This window comes from Aquarana catesbeiana, linkage group LG13 (genome assembly GCF_042186555.1).
Source record: "Aquarana catesbeiana isolate 2022-GZ linkage group LG13, ASM4218655v1, whole genome shotgun sequence".
Lineage (NCBI taxonomy): Eukaryota > Metazoa > Chordata > Amphibia > Anura > Ranidae > Aquarana > Aquarana catesbeiana.
Genome location: NC_133336.1, coordinates 212,315,536 through 212,343,088, shown reverse-complemented (window position 1 = coordinate 212,343,088; position 27,553 = coordinate 212,315,536). Strand labels below are relative to the sequence as shown.

Genomic DNA, 27,553 nt, shown 5'->3' with positions numbered 1-27,553 from the left:
TCAAAACTTCCCCATCAAATTGCCCCATGAAAATTGCCCCATCATACTGCCCTCATCAAATTGCCCCATCAAAACTGCCCCATCAAATTGCCCCATCAAGACTGCCCCCATCAAAACTGCCATCTATCCTTTGATCACCAGTGGTGGGAAGAACTAGAAGATATCTCTATATTGAAGCTCTTATTTGGTGTTGGGAACTGTCACATTGGACTTTCTATATTGCTTTGTATTGTTTTTTGTTACCCATTTTGGAAATCTATTATTATGTTTTTCCACTGAAGACATCATTTTATATCTGTAACCAAATCAAGATATTTATTTATCACTGTGATCGCCATTTCCTTCCTTTCATGGTTTTCAGGTAATAGAGTATAGAAAACCTGAACTGTCTAGGGCTGTGTGTTCTCTGTCATAAGAGGTATTTAGGGGACAAGTATATCCGGTATTTTTCTGTACTTGTCATGTCTTTATAAGGATAAAAAGTGTTTATATATTGCTGAGAAAATAAATCTCTGTTCTCCTGTAATATGGATGACCACACAAAGTAATCTGTATTGTAATCATTTCACATGAAAATGTAGTAATGATAAAACCATACTAATATTATGATCAATACAGAAGAAAATGATACCAACATTCTTGACTTCTCCTGATCCATAAAATATTTCCATTATATTTCCAGATATTAAGGAAAAGCACAAACAATATCTAATGGAGAAGACTGAGACTCTGGTGGAGCATAGACCTCCAGGAACTACCCTGGAACCACAAAGATTCCTCATCAATGAGCGTTATGTGGATCTGATTGTAGTCTCCACTGATCAGTTCAGGGAACGTTCCCAGAATGAGATAATACAGACTGGGGTAAAACATGAGGAATGCTTGAAGGAAACACAAACTAGACTGGAACACATTTCCCCCAACAAGCTGTTCCGATGGAACCCCCAATCACAATGTGTACCACATGTAGTAATGGTGAGCGGAGTGCCAGGAATAGGGAAGACCACACTGATGCAGAAGTTTGTCTATGACTGGGTGACCGGAAAACACTACCAGAGATTTGCCTTTCTCTTCTTCTTCAGATTCCGGGACCTTAATAGACTGGGAGAGGTCAGCTTGGAGGAGATGATTCTTCATCAATATCCATATCTGGAGAGTCAGATTGGAGATATATTACAAGATCCAGAGAGACTTCTGTTTATATTTGATGGATTAGATGAAAGTAATTACCAAATGGATTCCACATCAAGTAAACTGTCCAATCCAAAACAGAGATCAGATTTTGGTGAGATTGTGGTCAGTTTGGTGAGGCAAAGTCTTCTTAAGGGTTGCTCTGTACTGATAACCAGCCGTCCAACCAGAGTGGCATCAGTGGATATCGGAGTTTTCCAGAGAATAGCTGAGATCATGGGATTTCTCCATGGAGACAGACGGATCTTCTTCAATAATTTCTTTGGAAATGAGGAATTATCAGAGAAGGCTTTTCATTATGTGGAGGAGAATGACATGCTGTACACTTTCTGTTATATCCCATCATACTGCTGGATCATCTGTACAGTGTTATCAATGTGCTTCAGATCCCAACCAATCACTGATCAGCTGATGACATCATTACCCAAAACCGTGACACAACTCTTTGTGACTTTTGTCTCCAACATTCTGGCCAATCATAGCCAGAATAAAGATGGTGGTCACACTGCCCGGGAACTGCTGACCTCTATTGGGTGGATGGCAGAACATGGAGTCATGAATCACATGATTGTATTTGATGATCGTCATCTGGAGTCATTCAGTGTGAGAAATGATAATCATGTCTTTTCATCTTTCATGATGGAATCTGGTCAGCCTCCCGATGTGGATTACACCTTCTTACATCTCACTCTTCAGGAGTTTTTTGCTGCTTTAGTCCACTTTATGAACAATAATCCTGAAAGATTACAGAAAACACTTGATGAGGCTGAATCTTACAAAGACGGCCGTGCTGAAATATTCCTCCGTTTCCTCTGCGGTCTCTCAGACTCTTCTACTAGATCCATGTTAAAGTTTCATGTGGGAGAATTGTCTACTCAGGCTGCCAGACATGTCATCACCTGGATCCAGAAGAAAATAGCAGACCAAAGATTTCACAAGAGAGAGCTTCTTAATGTATTCTACTATCTCTATGAGAGCAGGAATAAGGCTCTGGTGGCACAATGTATTGGATCAAACAAAGCTGACTTTTCTGAGGTCCCCCTCAGCCCTCTGGACTACTCTGTGCTGTCTTTTATCCTTCAATCCTGCAGAGGGACAGAAGTATATCTAGAGTCATGTAATATTCGGAGTGAAGGATTGAGGAAACTTATACCGGCTCTACACAATATCAAGAGTTTGAGGTAAATATTTAATCTGAATAATCACATTGCTGTAATAATTTGGTATTTTCAGGTGTTTTTTCCAGAGAAATGACTAATTATCGGTGTGATTTGTTTTCTGTTATATGCAGACTGTACACATCTATTTATCTGAATACATCAGATAAGACTTATAGTGAATGTAAACCCTCACATATACCCAGTGAAGGGAACAGCCTCAGATGATACACAGAGATGAAACAAATCCTCCTACATACGTTGTACATGTATATCTGCTGTCTCCAGCTTTATACACTGTTTAAAAAGTGAACATTGTGTTAGATTGTTTTCTTCCTGTTCCAGCACTGGGTGTAGAGTCTGGGCATACACTGTGTGTAAGATGATTGGAGGAAAGGCACACACCCCCTCCACATAGGCAGAGGAAGGAAGAAACATGCAGAGCTGTTCTGTGAATAGAGAAGCTCTCTGCTAATCTATTTATAGCACTCGCCCCGACACAAATTTCCAGCTGCTTTTATCTCCTGTGTCAAAGAGCGTGTCAGAAGTTATCATGCTGATAACAGAGGAACGAAACTGCAGAAAGACACTGGACACAGGGCTTTGAAGAGAGATAAGTAAACACTACAGATATATGTGCCCAGGTCAGTTTTCAGGAATGGGGTTTACATCCACTTCAAAGTAGAACTAAAGGCAAAACCTTTTATTTTTTTTATTTTTGGATACAGCAAAGGAAGGTTAAAGGGTGGGAATACCACCAACAACCCTCTCCATCTAATGCAGACAGCTATGTACTGTAATTTGGGCCTACAACACCCTCTGGAGGTAACATGTGGTAGGTCATTGTAACCAAAAGATAAATTCATTTCTTATGAAATTTTGTATCTTACCCAGAAAGAAGAGATGAATGAAGTTGGTTTTTACCTTTTGATTGATAGAAAACCGATCAGGGTGGGTTCAGTGCATGTTATAAAGTGGGTGTGAATGAATATATGTGAATAAACCAGTGTGCTTTAGGTTACTTTCACACGGCTCTGTATCAAAAACATTCAAAAAATGCATATGAGTTTTTGTTGCATTGTTGCAGTGGTTTTCCTGTATTGTTACATTTAACATAACACATGATGTGTTTTTGCCACGTTTGTGTTGTGTTTTCCCCATATCACTTCCCACTATCCAAATACAATTTCCAGTGTGACTATGCAGTGCTACTTGCTTGCACATTTGATGTGACTTTGATGCAACTTCAATGCTACTTTAGAAGTTCTCGAACCTGGGTTCACAAATTGTATGACAAGGGAAATCACATTATATTCAATGATGTCCCTCTGATCATCTCAGCACAGTGCAATTTTGGAAAAGGTTTCTGTTGGACTTCAGTGTGAATTCAGCCCCATAGCCTGTTATGTTATCTCACAAAAGTCACATCAGCATAGATAAGAAGCATTCCTATACACTTTGATGGATCAGTGTTTTTCTAACCCTCACCTCTCCTCCCTGGTCATCCTTCATCCATTGATTTTGATACAGCTGCGATTTTGGAGCCTTCCCTGGATCCTTCATTCGACCCTTTGAAAAAACCCTCCGCTCTGGTTGATCTATGTACATTGCAGGGATTGTAACAAACTTTGTTGCAGATTCATAGCTTTTGTTATTCTGAAGAAATTGCTGTTTGTCCATGTGCAGAGTGAATGTGAATGGGGGTGATTTTATAATTATCAATCATCTGGTGCACTTCCAGGGCTCTAAAAGGAAAGTGGCAGGGTCTGCATCTCTTTAGACGTGATTTCCCTTTGGTAGTGTCTCACCAAAAATGACATTTTTGTTGCAGGGATGCCCAAAATCTGACTTGTATCTTAGTGCAGACTTCTGGGAAAATTAGTGAGCCAATCACACAAGCAGGACATGACATTTTCTGGGGGTGTTCTGTACACCATCTGTGTACACCATCTCTCTATACCAGGGGTAGGCAAACTTTTGAGCACAATGTGCCGAAAAATATTTTCAAAGAAATTGAGAGTGCCGACTTCACACACTCAATCACGAAAAGGATTTTTTATAAAGTAAATGCTGTAAATGACTTGAATAGTAGTGAGAACATCCTGCACTCACGCCTCAGATCAGCTCCAGTTGTTGCACCTTCACACCTCAGATCACTGTCCCCCCTGCAAATCTGCCCCACCACTGTAACCCCCTGAACATCTGCCCCACCACTGTAACCCCCTGCACATCTGCCCCACCACTGTAACCCCCTGAACATCTGCCCCACCACTGTAACCCCCTGCACATCTGCCCCACCACTGTAACCCCCTGCACATCTGTCCCACCACTGTAACCCCCTGCTCATCTTTCCCACCCCTGAACCCCCTTATTATCTGCCCCATCACTGTACCCACCTGCTTTTCTGTCCCACCACTAAACCCCCTTCTCATCCTTCCCACTACTGTACTTCCTGCACATCTGCCCCACACTGTAACCCCTTGCTCTTCTGTCCCACCACTGTACCCCCTTGCTCTTCTGTCCCACCACTGTTACCCCACTGCTTATCTACCTCATCAAAGTACCCCTTTTTTTCATCTGCCCCACCACTGTACCTCCCTGCACATCTGCTCCACCGATGTAACCACTTTCTCATCTGCCCCACCAATGTACCTCCTGCACATCTGTCTCACCTCTGTACCCCTGCTCTACTGCCCCACCTCTGTTTCCCCTGCTCATCTGTCCCACCAATACACCTCCTTTCACATCTGCCCCACTGCTCTACCCTCCTGCTTTTCTGTCCCACCACTGAACCCCCTTCGCATCTGGCCCAACACTGAGCCCCCCTGCTCATCTGTCCCATCACTGTAGCCCCCTGCTTTTTCTGTCCCTTTGCTGAAGCCCCTTATCATCTCTTCCACCACTGTACCTCCTGCACATCTGCCCCACCGCTGTACCCTCCTTCTCATCTGCTCCACTGCTGTATCCTCTTCTCATCTATGACATGTGTGATATGCAGAGTGGTGAAAGGAAGCAGACATGAGACACACCTACCTGTCCTGACACACTCATCCTGCTGATCCAACTCTTGCATCCAGCCCACATGCATGTATGGGATGTATGGGATGTATGTGATGAATGGGATCATCTCATACATCACATACATCCCATACATCCCATACATCCCATTGGGATGTATGGGATGTATGTGATGTCACATTCAAGCATATGGATAGGATGCACAATGATGAGCTCAGGTCAGGGGTATTTTCTGAAAGCAGTAGGTCTGTGTTCAGGATCATAAGATGGGCCCCCGCAGCTGAGAAAAAGTGCAGCACAGTAAAAGTTGGGTTCGATTTTCATTGCGCTGAATACTGGCTGTAGCTTAAAGGAACACAGAGTGCAGGGGGGTTCAGTAGTAAGTGACACAGAGTGCCGGGGTTCAGTAGTAAGGGACACAGAGTGCAGAGGGGTTCAGTAGTAAGTGACACAGAGTGCAGAGGGGTTCAGTAGTAAGTGACACAGAGTGCCGGGGTTCAGTAGTGACGCAAAGGTTTAGGAATAATTTCAACAAAGTTCCCAGAAGCTCAACAGTAATTCCACAAACTGTCACCTGATTGTGGTTTTCTTAATCACAGTGAAATCTCTTCTTTCTGAGATTAGTAGTGGCAACCAAGCGAGTCATCTTCCTCCAGATGGGGGATGGGTCTAGCAGGACTGTGATTGGCTTTATCAGTGGCCAATAACAGTTCTCCTCCTCCTGGAAACAGGGACCCCCCTAGCAGAACTACACCCAATCTCTTCCCCATCACAAAAGCTGACAATCTCAGCTACAGCGAAGTTAGAGAACCCAACAATGTTTCCCATCTTTTACAATGTGTGGGGGCGCAGTGCCTCCCCCTCGGTGCAGGTGGGGAATTCTGAAATTGGAATGTATTAGTGTCTCACTGACACTTCCCTGCGCTGCTCTGCTGATGGGGAGGGAGTCGAGTGCTGGCAAAAGGGGCTTGGAGTGCTGCTTGCGGCACCAGTGCCGGGGGTTGCCTACCCCTCCTCTATACCATCTGTATAAAGAACACCTCCAGGTTGCCATATTCCATTTTTGAGAAAATGACAGCACTGCAGATTAAAAAGGAAATAGCAGCAAATCACAAGTACCAAAAACATATATTACTATTTTCCCCTATACCACCTCCCTCCCCCTCCACCTCCCTCCCCCTCCTGTGCCAGACTCCCCTTCCTCCTCCCTCTCCTCCTCGTCTCCATCTACCTCCCACTAGTTTCTTACTCCACACATATTTCTACATATTTGTTGGTTTTCTTAAAGTCTGTCCACTTTTCCCAAATTCCAGCAAATTTTTCTGTGCTGTCTTCTTCCCTACTACATACGTACTCCATATTATATACTGTATGTACTTGACTCTTTTAAAATATTACCTTATTGAAGGTCTTTCTGGGTCTAGCCATTTTTTTTTGGGATAACTCCCTTTGCCACATTTAGCAAATGTGGCAATACTGCACTCCTTTATTGTTCTATCTGTACTATGAAATAGACAGCACCACAGGTCGTCTGGTATTCCAATTCCTGTAACTTCTTCAATACATTTCTCCACCTCTTGCCAATACTATCACATTTTAGGATATTCCCACCATATATGAATTATAGTGCCCTTCATATTACAACCTCTCCAACACAATGGTGATTTCTTTGGTTTTTGTGCTTTCTCGTGTGTTATATACCATCTTGACATATATTTATAGTTAAAGTGGATGTAAACCTGAAATTTTTTTTAAGTCATAATGTAGAATATACGATTTCCTATCATTTGAGCCCAGTCTTGCCACAAAGAGTTAATCCATCTCTGAGCAATCCTCTTTTATTGTTCAGTGAGATAAATCTTGACAAACAGAGAAAAACTTTGTCAAATCCTTCCCCTTGCTGTGAGTGACAGGTGATTTACATATCTCGTGCACTAGCCTAAGACATGCATTATTTTTTAATTCCCACCCCCACTCCTTTCTTCAGCAGCTCTGCAAGGATTGGCTGTTCCACACCTCAGCATGATTTGGCATGCTGAAGTCATGTGGTTACTTTCCTGTCTTTTCACTGGATGTTAGAGTTCATAGCAGAAGTTCAGTGTAAGAAATACACAGGAAAAATGCATATTGACAAGGGGAGTGTAGAGGTGGGCGGGGAGTCTACTGACATCACGACTCCGCCCACCGAGCTCCAGACAACAGACCCGCCCACAGAATTTGCAGTTTTTCAGGTCTCATAACAGACAGAGGGGAGACATTTGACAGGTAAAGATACATGCAGGAGGCGTGTATATCCTTATAGATAACCCCTATGGCAGGAGTTTAGAAAGGATGACATTGGGTTTACATCCACTTTAATTTCAATTGTATTTATGTCTACTATTATTATGTATATTTATGTCTACTGCAGAGTTATGTACTGCTTTTAGTATTTTACTTATCGTTCTTCTAATCATGTTCCCCGTTCCTTTTCCCATTTTCTAATGAATGGAGGGATTCTCAGCTCTGCCAATCCCGTGAGTATTTTATAAATCTGTGCTACAGAGTTTTTCCTCATGTGAATTACAAAGATGTTCCATTAAATTTGGATCCTCTTCCTTTCTAATTGGCTGTGGTAGAGTTGATACAAAATGTTTTAGCTGTAAATACCTCCATTCATTCAGTGTCATTCATTCACCTCCTGTGTTTTATTTCCTGATATGGGCAGATCTTTTCTTCTTTTAATATATCTTTCAACTGTGTATTCTTAAAAGGGTTGTAAAGGTTCATGTTTTTTCACCTTAATGCATCCTATGCAAAAAAATCTTACAATCACTGGCCCCCCAGCTCCCCTGTTTTACTTACCTGAACCCTGGAAAGTCCAGCGCTGTGAACACGCTCTTCCTTTGCTCGGTCTTCTCGGCTCTTCATTGGATAGATTGATAGCAGCACAGCCATTGGCTCGCACTGCTGTCAATCAAATCCAATGACGCAAGGGCCGGGGGGCAGAGCTGAGTCCTGTAGTTGGCGGCTATGGACGCCGAATACAGGACTCGGGAGAACGCCAGGAAGGTAACCCCCCCGGAGAGCGCTTCCCAGAGGGGGTTATCAGAAGCAGGGAGGAGCCGAGACAGCCACCGAGGGACCCCAGAAGACGAGGATCAGGGCCACTCTGTGCAAAGCGAGCTGCACAGTGGAGGTAAGTATGACATGTTTGTTATTTTTTTAAAAAAGTATTCAAACCTTTAGTGTCACTTCAATTCATTCCCCAAATTATGTCACATTCCCTGGTGAGAATACAGAAAATTGTTATCAAATACTTACCGTAATATTTTCCTTTCCTGGCCTGTCCGCGCGTCAGCACACAATGGGCTAATGCCTCATCTGGAGCCCTATAGGACCACCTCTTCATAGCTGAATAAAAGATACTGAAGTGTTCAATAACCTAGCCTGTGACAAGCCACTTGGGAGGGAGTCCTGTGCTGATGTGAGGACAGGCCAAGAAAGGAAAATTACGGTATTTGAAAGCAATTTTATGCATTCCTGGCCATACCTCACGTCAGCAGACAATGGGATATAACTAGCTGAATAAATGGGCAGGAGAGAACACATGAAAAGAAACACTGACAATCAAAGAAAAGCTGCCAAAGACAAAAAATATGTATATGTCTCATCCCAAACCTTGCAGAACTTGATGACTGCATGCCTGTAAAGATGAGTGAAAGGCTAGCTGTCTCACATATATCTTCCACTGAAATCCTGGTATAACTGCTCCAAAGGCTGCCACCCCTCAGTTCAAAGGATCTTGCACCTGTTCCTGGGCAGAAAGGCCAACTTCCTGTATGCCAATCTAATCACTAATAGAAAAGGACTCAAGAACTTGACGGCAAAATTAAAAGATTGTCCACTTTCCTCACGTCTTTTGACCTTTGTATGTACACTGGTAGCAACTTGTGTAAGTACTTGAAGTATTCCTGCTGTGTACTCAGTGACCCCGTGTGAATGCTTGGAGGGACTGCCCCCTGTTTTCCTGGAAACTGCATACCACTTTAGAATTTAGCTTTGGAGATGGACATAGTATCACTATTTCTGGTAAAAAGACACAAAAGGGATCTTTGCAGGAAAGTGCTGCAATCTCTAACATCCTTCTGTCTGAAGCAACTGCTGTTAGAGGAACCACTAGAAACCGCAATGGAAATGAAGCTATTGGAGCAAAGGATGCCTGTACTAGTGCTTTCAGAAACCAATCCCAAGTCCCATGAAGGAAACCAGGATTTCCTTGGTGGTCCTATATGGATTACGGTCTGCATGAAGTATTTGTTCAATGGCTCTTCCACCCTTCTGCAGCCTGAAAAAGAGGAGAAAGGCAGAGACCTGTACTTTAATGGAGTTGAATGCCAGACCAACCTCAAGCGTCGATTGTAAAAATGTCCAGGATATTGGCTAGAGCTGGAGACACAGGAGAGAAAACTTTGCTAAGCAAACAGCACAAACTTCCTTCATATCCTCTTATATGTAGTGTTCATGGTCTTGTGGTCTTCACCAAGGTGTGAACTACCTTGGATGAGAATCCCTGCACTACTAGTCCAGCTGATTTAATAGCCAGGCTATTAAGAGTCTCACTGGATTGGGGTGCTGCCATTGATATTGGCATAAAAGATCTTGCTTGACCAGAAACGGGATTGGTGGTGCTGATGACATCTGGGGAAGCAATGAAAACCAAGGCCTCCTCGACAGGTGGAAAGCACCTGTACGGCATAAATTTGTTCTGTCCATTGTAAAATAATTTGCCTAACTGAGCCGTTAGTGGATCCTGCTCTCCCGGTAAGTAGACTGCCGTTAACTGTCTTTAAGTGGCTCTCCACCCAGTGAAAAGTTTGTTATGAAAAGTAACAGAAAAAGACAGACACTTGGTGCCACCTTGGTGGGCAATGTAAGCTACTGCTGTCCTGGTGTCAATCATCAACTTCACTCAGGCCTCTTGGAGAAAAGATCCTGAAAGGCTTGTAAGGCTAAAAAAAACTGCCCTAATATATTTCAGTCAGAGCATCTGCATTCCATTAGGCTTCAATGCCCTTGCACTTGTCTCCTCAGATTGGAGGCAGACTGGCATCTGACTGTAGAATTATTCCATCTCCTGGGCTGAGAGGCATGCCACAAAAGAGGCACACTGATGTCCAAAACATACGTTCTTGCTAATTTGTGCAGACACAAAGACCTTTTGATCCATAGGCAGCCCATCCCATTGACTGAGGAAGTCAAATTGAAAAGCCCCCATGTGCCACTTGGCCCAGTCAGCACTGGAATGTCCCAATGGGGACAATGCAATCCCTCACTGACATAAATGTTGTCTCCATGACTCTTCATAAGCAGAATTTAATTTTGCAAACTTTGTAGTTTTAAAAAACCACTTGACATATTCGGGCATGAAAAACTACTCCAAGATCCTTCACAGATTAAGAAGGGGTTAACTGTTTTTCTTATATAATTTGTAAGATTCTGCGCTTAGGAATGTACTGGGTTGCTGCCTCCCCCGGGAAACTCCAATAATGGAGAGAATGTTTATAAATAGTAGAAAGAGGTAAGTGGCACTGCCCATTACCTGAAGAGTGAACCTTTAAAGGTGAATCACACTTCACATATAAAAGTGCAAATGCTATTATAACCAGGGCTTTTTTTCTCAGAGAATAGGTGCAGGAACTCAACCATGCCCTCCACACACACATACCTGACAAATTGCATCAAATAGTAGCTCTTCCCTCTGCATACAACCCCTCCCTCCACTGCCCTCATCTTCACCCCCTCCTTAAAAGCTCCACCATCTGTCATATTTCTTACTTTTGTTGCAATATTAAGCTGAAGCACCTATCCAGCTGTAGTACCTCCCAGCATACTATACTATACTACAGTCACTTGCAAGGGAGATCATGCAGTAGGAGCATAAACAACTGGTCACCAGGGAAAAATGGAGACCACAGAGGGTGTAGCCTATCACGCACCCTCTCCTGCCCATGACTGCACTGAACCCTGGTTATTTATTCTGTATCTCCCTTGTCCCTGTCCGGCACTCAGTTGGATCTGCGCAGGAGATCTGACCTGTGAGAGCTACTGACAGATAAGCTATCACTTGTAAACAGTTTCTGCGTTTACAAGTGATAGTGGTGAGCAGGGAGCGGAAGACCTGAGCCAGAGGTGGTGGAACTGAGTTCCCCCTAGTTCCTGCTGAAAAAAAGCCCTGATTATAACCAACAATAATATATATATATAAACAAAGGAATTTGTGTAGAACCAGTGATCAAAGTATTAAAAACTCTAAAAATGCATAATATAATACCAAACTCATATGCTTGAAAAGTGACATAACATCAATCCTATTAATGATACACCTGATGGTGCATACAGGCATAAAAAAACAAAAAAGTGTGTGTGTGTCCAACACACTGGTGTGAAGATAAAAAGGTTAAAATATATACAAATAAGTCCAACACACTAGTGTGAAAATAAGAAAGTGTGAATATATCAAAATTAAAAATAAAAATAAAAAGTCCAGTCTTTAATGCAAATTGCAATATTTCCAAGTGACTTGTGCAGGTGTCCAAAGTGACTTGTGCATACACTTAATCGTGAATCCTGTGTGGGAAGTGAAGTGACACTCATGCTCCCCCTCAGTTCCACACTCACCAGATCCTTATACCCCTACAGGGGTAAAGCGCATGTAGTCAGATTTAGTTGCGATATCCAGATTGATAACCTCCTCCATGGCACACCGAACCATAGGGTATCTGGCTCAGTGGGGGGAGGGGAGCCGTGTATTCCTGGTATGTATTCTCCTAACAGGCGCATTTCCCTTCCCTCTCCCATCTCAGTGACAGTAGAGGCGGCTGAGCCCTAACTGTTTTTCATGTTTGTTCACTAGTCGACTGAACTCTGAAAAAGGATTTCTAGGACAAGGCCGTGATTCTTTGCTAGCTCTTGGCTTACACCTGCAACAATCAAAACGTTGTCCGAGTAGTGGTAGAGCCTTATCTCCAAAGACAAATTACTGCCACTACTGCCAGCAAAATGTTTAAAAAGTTTCTTGATGCTGTGTCAGTTATATAAATGGCAAACACCTGAACTGGAAATGACAGCTGGTCACTGCAAATCTCAGATGTCTCTGGTGTTACGCACCGATTGGTATATGGAAGTATACGTCAGCCAGGTCGATTGACCCTTAACCAGTCCTCATGCTGAACTATCGCCATGACTGTTTGCATGGACTCCATCTTGAACCTTTTGTTATGTATGTACCCATTCAATTTCTTCAAGCCCAGACAGTAGGCAAATCTCCTGATACCTTGGGTACTAGAAAGAATGGGGAAAACCCCCAATTTGTTCTTTTGGTGGCAACTATGGGCTTGTTGCAGTATAATCCTTATACGTAATATTGCTTTAATTATGTCTTCTTGAGATTTGGTGGTCATAAATGAAAGGATTTGGTGATTTTACTCCCAGCTAACTCTCTGATGTTTGTCTCCCAAACCCTCCAAAAAAGGAGGCTGTCCTGGCTCCCACTGGAAGACACTGGTTGGGCCCACCTTCAAAGACTTTCCACATGTCTAGCAATCTGCTCTGGGTTTGATTCTGTGTAAACAGGAATTTGAGCCCCCCCGCACTGTGATCTGGTAAATTTCAGAATGGCCTACAAGATTTGGCCTCCTGAACCCTCCTGCAGATCAACCGACTTGAGCAAAAAAGATGGTTGCTTCCCCTTTTTAGACTGTGGCCACACTCAATGCTTTGCCAAACAACAATCTCCCATTATGGGGAATGTAACAAAGGGCTTGTGTGGAATCTTCATACACCCTACAGTGGCACCACCATAAGCCTCTCATGGCTGTGACTGAATGCTCTAGCCCTAGAACTAGATCAATTGAATCCTCGGTCAAAAGTCAGCAGCCAGGTTCAAGTCCTCCAGAATCATGCCCACTCCTGCAGGTTCCGCTTGAATTAAAGGCCATTTCCTAATGCTTTCAACATCACATTAACGCTGTTGCTAGTCAACAGGCAAAAAACTTGCCACAGTATAGATTTTCTGCAAGTCTGCGGACCAGTTTACCACAATTTCTGAGTTGAAGTGGTCTTTCTGCATGCACATTTTTGAAGTGTTCAGGTGCTTTTTCAATGCGTTTTGCCATGTTATAGATGCGTTCCATAGAGAAAAAATGTGACATGTTCTCCTTTAGTTAGCTGTACTAGAAGACACTGCACTGGTGTGGCATAGGCCATTGGAATCCATGGTAAACACTGTTCATGCATTTTTGACTTGAATAATAATGCATTAGACTGTATCTGGTGTGAACCAGCCTTAAGTCATCTTTTCAATCCATAGGTTCCCTAAAGGTATTGAAAGGCAAAGACACGTGTGCACCAGACGCTGGCAGGCCCCATCCACTCCTGGAAATTGCTTAAACATGTATCAGCCAGCTTCATTGGATAAAGCTTGGTGACCTTTACTGTAAATTGGTCTTCTTGTCACATCTCTCCCATTCTTCATCAATGAGCTTTTAACCAGTCCTCATGCTGAACTATTGCCATGACTGTTTGCATGGACTCCATCTTGAACCTTTTGTTATGTATGAGCTTTTAACTCTGTCATTATGGGAAAAAAAGTCCTTCCTTTCCACATTTGGAAATATCTGCATGCGTTTGCGATGGTTGTGCCTGCGTCTTACCTGTGACATAGATATTTGTCACATACTGTCCCCTACAGCCTCTCGGCTTTGAAATTTGTGCATCCGCTTCCTTATCCATTGTCATTTGAGGCAATCAATGCCAATTGACTTCCCGTCACTGCACATGCGGTGTAGCATTCTACCAGGGCTGGGCAAGGCATTTTCTATTGCGCTGATTTAAACGCTTGTGAGCCATTTCCACGTGAGCTGCTTGAGGAGCATGAGAGCCGCCCTGTGTGGGAATGTGAGGAATGAAGATTGTCCTGGTCAGCAGATGACCAGTGGCGGGTCTTATGTTTTCTGGAGTGTTTGCATTTAGGGCTTCTGCTCCTAAAATCATGCAAAACACCATACTTTGCATTCCTAGAGCACTCTTTTGAAGACATGTCCCACGCAACCCCCTCATACCTTTGCTAATCTTCTGTGCTACTTACAGGTGTGGAGAGCTCATATCTGTAAAAAAAATGGAAAAAAAAACATAATTCTGTCACCAAGAAAAAACAGCTACCTTGTCTCTTTAAGACCCATCTCCTTCCATCCACTTACTTCAGAAGCAGCAGCAGGCAGCCTTCCAGAGGCAGATAGGAGACACAGAATCTGAGACAAAACCAGTCAGACTGTCTAACCCCCAGGAACACAGCACAGCAGGGGAGCAAACAGCAACAAGTTATTACCTCACAGGAGAAAACTGGCTGGACTGCAGATAGGAGAGAAACCAATTCCTCTGCCGCCTTAAAGACTGTTTAACCACTTAAGGACTGGAAGGATTCACCCACTTCCTGACCGGGCCATTTTTTGCGATATGGCACTGCGTCGCTTTAACTGACAATTGCGCGGACGTGCGAAGCTGTACCCAAACACAATTAACATCCTTTTTTTCCCACAAATAGAGCTTTCTTTTGCTGGCATTTGATCACCTCTGCGGGTTTTATTCTTTGTGCTATAAATGAAAAAACCCCGAAATTTTTTTTCAAAAAACATTTTTTTCTTCTTGCTATAAAAAAAATCCCCAAAGTTTTTAAAAAATACATTTCTTCATCAGTTTAGGCCAATACATATTCTTATACATATTTTTGGTTAAAAAAATCACAATAAGCATATATTGATTGGTTTGCGCAAAAGTTATAGCGTCTACAAACTATGGGAAAGATTTAGGACTTTTTTTACTAGTAATGGCGGTGATCTGCAATTTTTAGCAGTACTACGACATTGCGGCAGACAGATCAGACACTTTTGACACATTTTTTGGACAATTGACATCTATACAGCAATCAGAGCTATAAAAATACAGTGATTACTGTATAAATATCACTGGCAGGGAAGGGGTTAACACTAGGGGGCTATCAAGGGGTTAAATGTGTTCCCTTGTGACTGCTTCTTACTGTGGGGGGAAGTGACTGAATGGGGGAGGAGACATATCGCTGTTAGTAATTACTACACTCTCTCGGGTGGCCGGCAGCAATCATGGCCACATGCATCGGGTCCACCGCTGTGCAGCGAGCACATGCCTGCTATGGCTCTTAAAGGGGAAGATGTACCGATATGGCGATTTGCGGGAATGTGCCACTTTGCTGACGTATATCGGCATGAGCCGGTCGGCAAGTGGTTAAGCTGCTGCTTGGTGACTGGCGGTCACTAACCCATGCCGCCCATTTCCCTGCCCTCTGTGACATCATCCACCGCCTATCTCAGACTGAAAACAAGCCGGGAGAGCAGTATGCTGCCTATACAAGATGAAAAAAATCACAATGGTGACATTGCAGAGCTTACTGATACCACACCTGTAGAATATTTCTGCTATCTAAGCAACATTGCCCACAACTCGGCACAAAGGACACCCAGTTTCAGGAGGCTTTACCGTCCAACATTTAGGTACTTCCAACTCCATGAGAGGCTGAACATGGAGGGGCGGTGCGGTAGGGGAAATATCCTTGCAGCAAACAAAGTACTTACCACTGTGCTCCACAGGTGGCCTGAGCATGACCAAAAAAAAGAACATGTCAGTGGGGGAGGGGCTGTCTTTTATTTAGCTATGAAGAGGTGGTCCCATGGGGCGCCAGATTAGGCGTTGGCCCACTGTGTGCTGATGTGAGTTATGGCCAGGAAAAAATGTTGTTCCTATTAACTAAATAAGTGGTGAGTTATATTCCCATTTTCCTTGCCTATATATATTTTTTTATAATTGACAATTTTTATTGATTTTCCAAGAAAAAAGGAATTGACAACATAAGATACAGGGAAATACAGTTTGTAGTAGAAAAGGTACTTCTGGTATACAATCAACAGACAGGTGATTAATGAGATAGATCGGTGCATAACTAGTTTGACTAACAACCGTTGGATAAATGCAAAATCATAGCATTACTCAGATAGTACAGCATTTTTAACCCTGTATAAAGAAACAAAAAAATATGGAAGAGGGGGAAAGTAAAACAGAAAGATGAAGAAGAGTAGGAGAGTAGTGGAGAGTAGAGAAGAAGAAAGGACAACCATCCGCCCCCAGAGCCCGGGATCCCTTGACAAAAACCAGTCAGAGGTGGTCGAGGGTTATGAATCATTAAGTTATGGGGTTCTCCAAGAGGACCCAAAGTTCCCATATTCGATTATGCTTCTCAAGAGCGTCATTTAGAGAGGCTGTGAGGTACTCCATTCAGTACAGTGCAGCTCAGATATTGAGGGGGGTTACTTCTGTTTCCACTTTAGGGCCACCAAACATCGCACTGTAGTTAGGACATGCAACATGAGTTTTTTGGACACTTTAGAGAGAGAGATCGGTGGGAGACCTAAAAGGAAGGCCCTCGGATCAAAGGGCACTTCAGTATCAAAGATGGACTGGAGCAAGGAGTGCACCATTTGCCAATAGGGGATGATTAGAGGGCAGGTCCAGTAGATATGAAACAGCGTCCCCCTATCCTTACAGCATCGCCAGCATCGGGAATCGGCTGATGGGTATATAGAGTGGAGCAGGTCTGGGGTCTGATACCAATGAAATAGAATCTTATATTGATTCTCTTTATAAAGCGTACAAATGGAGCTCTTAGAGGCCTGGGACCATATGAGCTGCCATGTGTTCAGAGGTATGTCTACACCCAGGGCCCGCTCCCACTTACCCATATAGGCATGTCGCGGTCCTGCTGGCGACAAATCCATGGTCAGAAGCTGATAGGTGCATGAGATCATACCCTTAGGGGATGAGCCCTCTAAGCATAGTTTTTCAAATTCAGTTAAAGGGGAGAATTGAAGATTCGTTACCAGAGATTGTGCATAATGTCATATTTGCAAGTAGCTAAAGAAAGCCTGTCTGGGGATATCAAAGGTGTTTTGCAGATCTTGAAAAGATCTTAGCGATCTGGTTTTAGGGTCTATCAGCTGGCCGTATCAAAATAAGGCCCTATCCATCCAAAAGTGTGACATCTGCGAGGTCAAGCTGTCTGGGATGTTGGGTGTGAATAGGAAGGAAGTGACTGGAGAAGAGGTGGTGGTAAGCGGATATGTCGATTTGGCTCATCAACACAGCAAACGCAGGAGGGTCATTGGTCCTAGTAATTGTAAACTGTCAATGGCTACATCAGAGCTCCATAGCATGGAGTTCGGGTGGACAGGGACTAGCCACAATTTCTCAATTTGCATCCATCGATTGAAGGAGTGGAGAGTGCACCAGGAGGCTACAGGGTGTAACTGGGCAGCCAAGTAATATTTGGCTATGTTAGGGAATGCCAGGCCACCTTGGTTGCGGGGAGCGTATATGACCAATCTAGCGATCCAGTGCTTCTTAAAGTTTTAGAAGAAATTTATCAGGTCACCCTAGAATCTCTTAAGGTGCGAGGATGGGGTGGAGATGGGAAGCGTCTCAAAGAGATATAAGAGTTGAGGTAGAATTGTCATCTTTAAGGTTGCAAGGCAGCCAAAGAGATATAACTTTAGGGGCTTCCACCTGGCCAAGGAGGCTCTGATGGAGCTGTATAGTTGGGGAAAGTTAGCTTTATAAAGAGTGTCATATGTGGGAGTGAGATAGACCCTGAGGTATTTTAAGGAGGAGGTCTTCCAGGAATAGCTAAATGTTTGCGAGAGGGCCGTTAGTGTCTGGTGGGGTATATTAAGGGAGAGGGCTTCCATTTTTGAGTTATTAATTTTATACCCTGAGAGGGCACTATATCGGTCTAGCTCTACATGTAGGTTCGGGAGAGAGACATGGGGTTGTGTGAGGGGGAGGAGGACATCGTCTGCATATAGGGAAATCTTAAAGTCTCTGATATGAACTGGAATACCGTGAATGTTTGGATTCTTTCTAATATGGGCTGCTGAGGGTTCAATACATAGGGTGTAAAGAAGAGGGGAGAGTGGACAGCCCTGTCGAGTCCCATTGGATATCAGGAAGGTGGAGGAAGAGGCGAATTGAGTATGGACCAGAGCCGAGGGGGATGAATATAAGTGGGAGATGGCTCGGAGGAAAGAGCCCTCGATACCAGCCTGGTGGAGAGTTGCAAACAGGAAGGGCCAGCTTAGCCTATCAAAAGCTTTTTCAGCGTCAAGACTGAGCAATATTGCCTCTAATTTGGTCCTGTTGGCAACCTCCACGAGGTCAATGACCCTCCGGGTGTTGTACCCAGCTTGGCGGAGGGGAATAAATCCCACTTGGTCCTTATGGATCAGTGACGACATGAAGTTGTTTAATCTATTAGCTAATAATTTCGTAAAAATTTTCAGGTCTGTATTGAGGAGTGCTATAGGTCTATTATTGGATGGTAGAGTGTGGTCTTTTCCCGGTTTGGGAATCAACGTGAGGAAGGAATTTTGCATATCCCTCGAGACAGCTGTGTCAGAGAGAAAGGAATTAAACAGGGTTGTCATGTGGGGAAGTAAATGCGGAAAAAAGGTTTTGTAGTAGAGGTATGGTAGTTCGTCGGGTCCCGGGGCTTTGTTATTCGGCAAGGATTTTATCATAGCAGTGACTTCCTCCTCTGAAATGGAGGAGTTGAGGGTTGTTAGTGCAGAAGGGGAGAGCTTAGGTAAATCGCAGTCCGCTAGGTAGGAGTGGATTGCTTGAGATAGGTTAGGTGGAGGGGGGTTGTGTGGGACAGTCGGGTCATTATACAAAGTCAAATAGTAGTCATGGAAGAGATGGGCAATTTTAGTGGGATGGGATTGAAGGTCACCTCTCTCATCTTTAAGGTGGGATGTTGAGGCGATCGCTGCTCGCTCACAAAGTTGTCTTCCTAAAAGCTTATGTGGTTTATTGGCCTTGTCATAGTAGGTGTGTCGTAACCTAAGTAGCGCCTTTTATATTTTACCCAGGTCTACATCCTTTAGTCCAGCCCTAATGCTAATAATTTCCCTGAGGGTGATTAGGGACGGGGAGGAGAGTAATCGTGCTTCCAAGTGCTTGAGCTTATCTAATAGAGCTTGGCGAGTTGCATTAGCGTTTCTTTTTAGAGCAGTGGAGAGTGAGATGCACTGGCCTCTGAAGACTGCCTTATGACCCTCCCACAGGGAAGAGGTAGAGACATCAGTAGAGCTGTTTTCTGTGAAGTACAGCTTCAGGGTTTGTTCCAGTTCCACTCTGGAGGGGTCGTGTTTGAGCAGAAAATCATTTAAACACCAGTGACATGTGCAAAAGGTTCCCGGGGAAAGTGCAAGAGAAAGTTTGATTGGGGCATGGTCTGACCATGGGATAGCCTGAATGTCTGAGCCTGTGCAGACTCTCAGGGTCAGAGCATTGACAAAAAAGTAATCTAAACGTGAGTGGGACTTGTGAGGCTGGGAGTAGAAGGTGAACTGTTTAGCCGATGGGTAGGTAGTGCGCCAGGAATCAAACAGGGCATATTTCCTAGTTAGTTGACGGAAGAGGTTGGATTTTCTATCGAGGGCCTTGGGAGTTTTCCCATGCCCCAGGGAGTGTTTGTCAAGGCATGAGGAGTAGATCAGTTTAAAGTCCCCCCTGATGACCAAATATTGGTGGGGGGCTGCAAATAATCGTTTATACACTTTGGATAAAAGGAGTTTTGGTTGGTGTTCGGGGCATATATGTTGTACAAAGTGAGATTGGTACCTTTCCATGAGCCTCTAAGGATAAGATAGTGTCCCAGTAGATTGGAGTATAGGGATTGTAACTGGAAGGGAGAACCTTGTTGGAAAAGAATTGCTACCCCTGCTCATTTACGCGGATTTGAGGCCAGGTATATTTGGGGGAAGTATTTGGATGCGAATGCCATGGTGCCAGTTTTAGTGAGATGTGTCTCCTGGGTAAAAATTATGTCAGCTTTGGACTGCCTAAATTCTCGTAGTGCAAGGCTCCGCTTAATGTTGGAGTTGAGGCCCTTCACATTTAGTGTTAGTATGTCAATCATGGTGGATGGGTTGGGAGGGGAGACAGTACCTTACTTAGCCGGCTTGGTGGAGTCCTGATGTTTAGGGGGTTGATTGGTTGAGTCCCCCGGGGAGTTTCACAGCAGAGATTCACGATTTTATGGGTGAAATTCGGGCTCCAGAGGCAGGGGGCGTCCATGAAATTGAAGAAAGGAAAAGAAAGAGGAGGAGAGGTTCCAGTAGATGAGAAAAGGAGAGAGAAGAATAAAAAAATATAAAATTTAGTACAAAATTAGGTATTAACCATTCACAATATGACCCACTTAAAAAAGGTGGTGGGTTGGGGATCTCCAAAGGACCCCCCTTACAGAGGGGGTAGAGGGGCTACCGCTAAAGAGGATGGATTAGGGAGCCATTCAAAGATCCTCTGGGGGAGGATAGGATAGACCCAGGATGGGTGCGACCCTCTCCCAGGCCTGCCTGCATTTGTAAATGAGTATGAATCACAATAAAGTAGAACAAAGAACCTGTTTTTATCAACTGATAACCGGTACATCAAAAACCATAACTATAACTATAACCCCAGAGAAGAGGAAAAGAAAAACTGGTGTAACCATTTGTTCAGGAGAAAAGAATAGTCTAGAGGCCTCGTATCATGAGAGAAGCATATTACCCATCCAGGCACCCCATAAAGGAGCACCTGAGGGATGGGGAGGTCCTACCAGGCTTACTGTATCACCCTTTAGTATGAGGGGGGGAAGGGGGAGGGGGGAGGGGGGAGGGGGGAAGGGGAGTGGGGGAGGGAAGGGGAGGAGGGGGTGAAGTAGGGAGGGAAGATGGATGGGGGGATACCTTTGTAGTTTGAAAAAGTTCTATTGAGTGTGTGTAATCATAACAATATACAAGTTAAGACCAAAAACTTATAGTCTTGTTAGGTACATCCAATCAATTAGGTAAGGGGACTAACAGGGCCTGTCCAGAAGCCCTTCAAAGGTAGTTGGGTGGGAAGAACCAGGTAACTGAACCATAATGTAGCAAAGGGTCTCAAGGTAGCAGAGATTTATCTCTGGGAAGATGATGAGGGAGGGCCAGCGGGATGCGGCCTCGGGCGTTTTCTTCTGTTTACTTGGATCCAGGAATTTGGGTGAGATGGAGGGGCTGGAAGAGGGTCCCAGCCAGGGGTGGGTGGAACCGGGATATCCAGCTCTCTGCAGAAAGAGTGGAGGTCTTCAGGATACCGTAGGGTGGTGGACCTCCCATCTTTCTTTGCTGTGAGACTGAAGGGGAAACCCCAGTGGTAGCGGAAGTCATGCTCTCTCAGGGAGGTGAGAAGTGGTTGCAGTGAGCGTTGTTGCTGGAGGGTGATCCACGACAGGTCTGGGAATAGCGGCATGGAGGCACCATCAAAGTCAATGGTGTGCATATTGCGTGCTTTTCTCATTATGTCTTCTTTAAGGGCGTAGTTGAGGGCGCGATGAGCTCGATCCAATTTGACTCTTTGGGTTTCCGGGCAACCTAGTATATTATTGATAATAGCTTGCAGAGTTACATGCAAATCCTCATCCTGGGTAGCCTCTGGGAGGCCGCGGACCCTGATATTGTTACGCCTGCCTCTGTTGTCGAGGTCTTCGAGGTGGCATTGAAAGTCTCTGAGAAGCAGAAGCTTGGGAGGTCAGGCGGTCATGTATTTGAGAGATTTCGAGCTTTGTGTCGCATGCGTCCTCCTCCAGAGATGTAACTTTGGTAGATAGCTGGTGGAGGTCAGTGCGTAGCATGTTAATATCAGATCTGCATGTTTCGCGCACTTCTTGGATGAGCATGCGGAAATCCTGCTTTGTGGGCATACAGCGTACATAATCTCACCAGGACGTGCATGCCTCGGGTTCAGGATCGGAGTCCATTGCAATAAGGGCATAAAAGTCCTGCGTTGTGGCCGAGTAGGTGATTGATGGGGGATAGCAACCCTGGGGTGTTTGTAGGGGAGCAGTGGCTTTAAGCTTCATTACTTTGGTTGCTCCATGCGGGCGTTCGGTATGTGAATAAGCCCCCTGGGGCTCTGATGACTGTGGAGCTTGGGGAGGTGCTGGGGCCTGGTGTGAGTCTCTGTGCTGTGGAGACAGAGAGGGAAGTCTGTCCCTAGAAGCCTGGGATAATTGTGGCAGGGAGCGGGGGTCCCAATCAAGGGCAGAAGAGTCCCAGGAGGGAAATGCCTGGTCAGTGAATGCTGAGGTGGGGGCTCCACAAGGCAGGGGGGGAACGGCTGCGACAGGCTTCCCAGCATGTGTTCCCCAGAGGGAGCAGGGGGATTGATCGGGATGGTAGCTGGTGGGGCTGGGGGGCGAACTGTCAGGAGGTCTCCCTCAGAGGCATACCTGTCGGTTCTGTGTCCCAGAGAGGCCCGCAGTGGAGGAGAGGGCTGCTGAGGATGGGGCCTCGTGTAGTCCCACCGGAGCTCCGTGCCCAAAGTACTCCATTATGAGCAGTGGGGGAGCCGAGGAAGACCTCGTAGCGTGTCTCCTGAGGTCCACCTCCTTATTCTTACGAGGTTTGCCCATGTTACCGGTGCTGTTTTGCAATTTTCGGCGATATGCAGGCAGGCCTGGTCGGGAGCTTCAGGGAGACACGTCCAATCCGGAAGCTATCCAAGCCATGCCCCTTGCCTATATATTTTATCCCATGTCCTAAAAACATTTTTAGTTAATTCATGTGTATCTACATCCAACTTTCTTTATCTATGTGAAATCCAAATATTTATTGTGCCTTAATGTGTTATCAATCCCCACCCACCTTTTATCACTTTTAGTCCTCATGCACACAGGGCATTTGAAAAAAACGAGCTGCAAAGCCAGTTCTGATGTCAGATAAAAGCAGCTGTTAAAAACATGCTTTTAGAAGCATTTTGCATTGGCGTTAATGCGCGTTTAGCAGCCTTTCTTTTCTATTTTCCAGTCTCAAATCCAATTACTACAGCTTAAAAATGCTTAACACGGTATACAGCGTTAACACGCATTTAGCCGCATCAAGCATTTTTACAGCTTAACGCTGCTGCTCGAGAACGTGCTGGCTCTGTTTTTTTTTTACAGCTTGAAAACGCCTATGCCATTTACAGGTCCTAAAAGCCTGTGTGTGCTTGAGGCCATAGAATAACATGGAGAGGCGCTTTTAAGCTGTAAAAAAAATGTCTGATGCTGCTAAAAAGACTGTAAAAACACCCTGTGTGCATAAGGACTTAGTCTTTGTCCATTCTACAATTTGTGCTAATATTACTGCATCATAGTGTCTTTTAATGTCTGGTGCAGCTAAACCCCCAAGTATTTTACCTCTACTTAATACTGAGTACTGAACTCTCGGTTTCTTTTTTGCCAAATGAACCTTAATATCATTGACTTTAATGTTCTAAAATATGTCTGCAGTAGGGATGAGCTTCGAGTTCGAGTCGAACCCGTGTTCGACTCGAACATTGCATGTTCGACCGTTCATTGAATTTGGGCCGTTATGGGCTGTTCGCGCCAAATTCGAGTGGCGCGTCACGGCCCATGATTCACTGCGGCATCGCAGTGCATTGCTGGCTGATGATTGGCCAAGCATGCACTATGACCCCCATGCTTGGCCAATCACAGCGCCGTCTGTACAGAAAGCCGTAATTGGCCAAAGCCAGAGTGGCTTTGGCCAATTATTGCTCAGGGGGTTTAGTACACGCCCCACACTATATAAGGCCGCCTGCATGGCAGCCTTGTGTAGTGTGTTGCGGCTGCTGCGGAGAGATAGACAGTGAGACAGTGTCATTTGATTTAAGTTAGATAGAGTAGGCAGGCGAGTCAGTTAGCTGCACTTACAGTGTATTGTGTATATATATGCATCCTAGATGTATATATATATATATATATATATATATATATATACACACACTGTATTCAGTTTAGCTAGATCCATTCCTGTTATTCTCGTCCTACTGACAGGCAGGCAGGTGTTTTTACAGCATTTACAGCTACCTGAAGAAAATTGCTGGTGTTCTTCTGATCCTATTAGTCCTATTAGTTACAGTATTTACAGTTAGTGTAGTGCATCCTCAGCACAGTGTGCACCTAAAGCTACCTGAAGAAAATTGGTGGTGTTCTTCGGATTCTATTAGTACCACAGGCAGGCAGCTGCAGTATTTACAGTTAGTGTAGTGCATCCTCTGCACAGTGTGCACCTAAAGCTACCTGAAGAAAATTGGTGGTGTTCTTCTGATCCTATTAGTACCACAGGCAGGCAGCTGCAGTATTTACAGTTAATGTAGTGCATCCTCTGCACAGTGTGCACCTAAAGCTACCTGAAGAAAATTGGTGGTGTTCTTCTGATCCTATTAGTACCACAGGCAGCTGCAGTATTTACAAGTTAGTGTAGTGCGTCCTCTGCACAGTGTGCACCTAAAGCTACCTGAAGAAAATTGGTGGTGTTCTTCTGATCCTATTAGTACCACAGGCAGGCCGCTGCAGTATTTACAGTTAGTGTAGTGCATCCTCAGCACAGTGTGCACCTAAAGCTACCTGAAGAAAATTGGTGGTGTTCTTCTGATCCTATTAGTACCGCAGGCAACTGCAGTATCTACAGTTAGTGTAGTGCGTCCTCTGCACAGTGTGCACCTAAAGCTACCTGAAGACAATTGCTGTTGTTCTGATCCTATTAGTACCACAGGCAAGCAGCTGCAGTATTTACAGTTAGTGTAATGTGTCCTCTGCACAATGTGCTCCTAAAGCTACCTGAAGACAATTGGTGGTGTTCTTCTGATCCTATTAGTACAACAGGCAGGCAGCTACAGTATTTACAGTTAGTAGGGATGAGCCGAACACCCCCCTGTTCGGTTCGCACCAGAACATGCGAACAGGAAAAAAGTTCGCTCGAACAAGCGAACACCGTTAAAGTCTATGGGACATGAACATGAATAATCAAAAGTACTAATTTTAAAGGCTTATATGCAAGTTATTGTCATAAAAAGTGTTTGGGGACCTGGGTCCTGCCCCAGGAGACATGGATCAATGCAAAAAAAAGTTTTAAAAACGGCCTTTTTTTCAGGAGCAGTGATTTTAATAATGCTTAAAGTCAAACAATAAAAGTGTAATATCCCTTTAAATTTCGTACCTGGGGGGTGTCTATAGTATGCCTGTAAAGGGGCGCATGTTTCCCGTGTTTAGAACAGTCTGACAGCAAAATGACATTTCAAAGGAAAAAAACCCATTTAAAACTACCCGCGGCTATTGCATTGCCGACAATACACATAGAAGTTCAATGATAAAAACGGCATGGGAATTCCCCACAGGGAAACCCCGAACCAAAATTAAAAAAAAAAAAATGATGTGGGAGTCCCCCTAAATTCCATACCAGGCCCTTCAGGTCTGGTATGGATATTAAGGGGAACTCCGGCCAAAATTTAAAAAAAAAAAATGACGTGGGGTTCCCCCTAAATTCCATACCAGACCCTTTAGGTCTGGTATGGATTTTAAGGGGAACCCCGCACCAAAAAAAAAAAAAAAACGGCGTGGGGTCCCCCCAAAAATCCATACCAGACCCTTATCCGAGCACGCAACCTGGCAGGCCGCAGGAAAAGAGGGGGGGACGAGAGTGCACCCCCCCTCCTGAACTGTACCAGGCCACATGCCCTCAACATTGGGAGGGTGCTTTGGGGTAGCCCCCCAAAACACCTTGTCCCCATGTTGATGAGGACAAGGGCCTCATCCCCACAACCCTGGCCGGTGGTTGTGGGGGTCTGCGGGCGGGGGGCTTATCGGAATCTGGAAGCCCCCTTTAACAAGGGGACCCCCAGATCCCGACCCCCCCCCTGTGTGAAATGGTAAAGGGGTACTTACCCCTACCATTTCACTAAAAAAGTGTCAAAAAAGTGAAAAATGACAAGAGACAGTTTTTGACAATTCCTTTATTTAAATGCTTCTTCTTTCTTCTATCTTCTTTCTTCTATCTTCCTTCATCTTCTTCTTCTGGTTCTTTTGGCTCTTCTGGTTCTTCCTCCGGCGTTCTCGTCCAGCATCTCCTCCGCGGCGTCTTCTATCTTCTTCTCCTCGGGCCGCTCCGCACCTATGGCATTGGGGGGAGGCTCCCGCTCTTCTCTTCATCTTCTTCTTCATCCTCTTCTCTTCTTCCTTCTTCTCTTCTTCTCTTCTTCATTTTCTTCTCCGGGCTGCTCCGCAGCCATGCTGGCATGGAGGGAGGCTCCCGCTGTGTGACGGCGTCTCCTCATCTGATGGCTCTTAAATAACGGGGGGGCAGGGCCACCCGGTGACCTCGCCCCCTCTGACGCACGGGACATGACGGGACTTCCCTGTAACGTCACGGGGAATGCCACAGGGAAGTCCCGTCATGTCCCGTGCGTCAGAGGGGGCGAGGTCACCGGGTGGCCCTGCCCCCCCGTTATTTAAGAACCGTCAGATGAGGAGACGCCGTCACACAGCGGGAGCCTCCCTCCATGCCAGCATGGCTGCGGAGCGGCCCGGAGAAGAAAATGAAGAAGAGAAGAAGAGAAGAAGGAAGAAGAGAAGAGGATGAAGAAGAAGATGAAGAGAAGAGCGGGAGCCTCCCCCCAATGCCATGGGTGTGGAGCGGCCCGGGGAGAAGAAGATAGAAGACGCCGCGGAGGAGATGCTGGGAGAGAACGCCGGAGGAAGAACCAGAAGAGCCAGAAGAACCAGAAGAAGAAGAAGATGAAGGAAGATAGAAGAAAGAAGATAGAAGAAAGAAGAAGCATTTAAATAAAGGAATTGTCAAAAACTGTCTCTTGTCATTTTTCACTTTTTTGACACTTTTTTAGTGAAATGGTAGGGGTAAGTACCCCTTTACCATTTCACACAGGGGGGGGCCGGGATCTGGGGGTCCCCTTGTTAAAGGGGGCTTCCAGATTCCGATAAGCCCCCCGCCCGCAGACCCCCACAACCACCGGCCAGGGTTGTGGGGATGAGGCCCTTGTCCTCATCAACATGGGGACAAGGTGTTTTGGGGGGCTACCCCAAAGCACCCTCCCAATGTTGAGGGCATGTGGCCTGGTACGGTTCAGGAGGGGGGGGCCGCACTCTTGTCCCCCCTCTTTTCCTGCGGCCTGCCAGGTTGCGTGCTCCGATAAGGGTCTGGTATGGATTCTTGGGGGGACCCCACGCCGTTTTTTTTTTTTTTTTTTTTGCGCGGGGTTCCCCTTAA

At 45.0% G+C, this 27,553-nt stretch overlaps 1 protein-coding gene across 1 annotated transcript in view; it reads left to right on the top strand.

Annotated features, from left to right (window-relative positions):
* Nucleotides 1-27,553, top strand: part of LOC141116665 (NACHT, LRR and PYD domains-containing protein 3-like) — a 722,006-nt gene that overhangs the window by 312,342 nt on the left and 382,111 nt on the right. Inside the window, exon 6 of the mRNA XM_073609057.1 lies at nucleotides 683-2,372. Within this exon, the coding sequence (XP_073465158.1) occupies nucleotides 683-2,372 (1,690 nt within the window). The remainder of the gene's footprint in view (nucleotides 1-682; nucleotides 2,373-27,553) is intronic.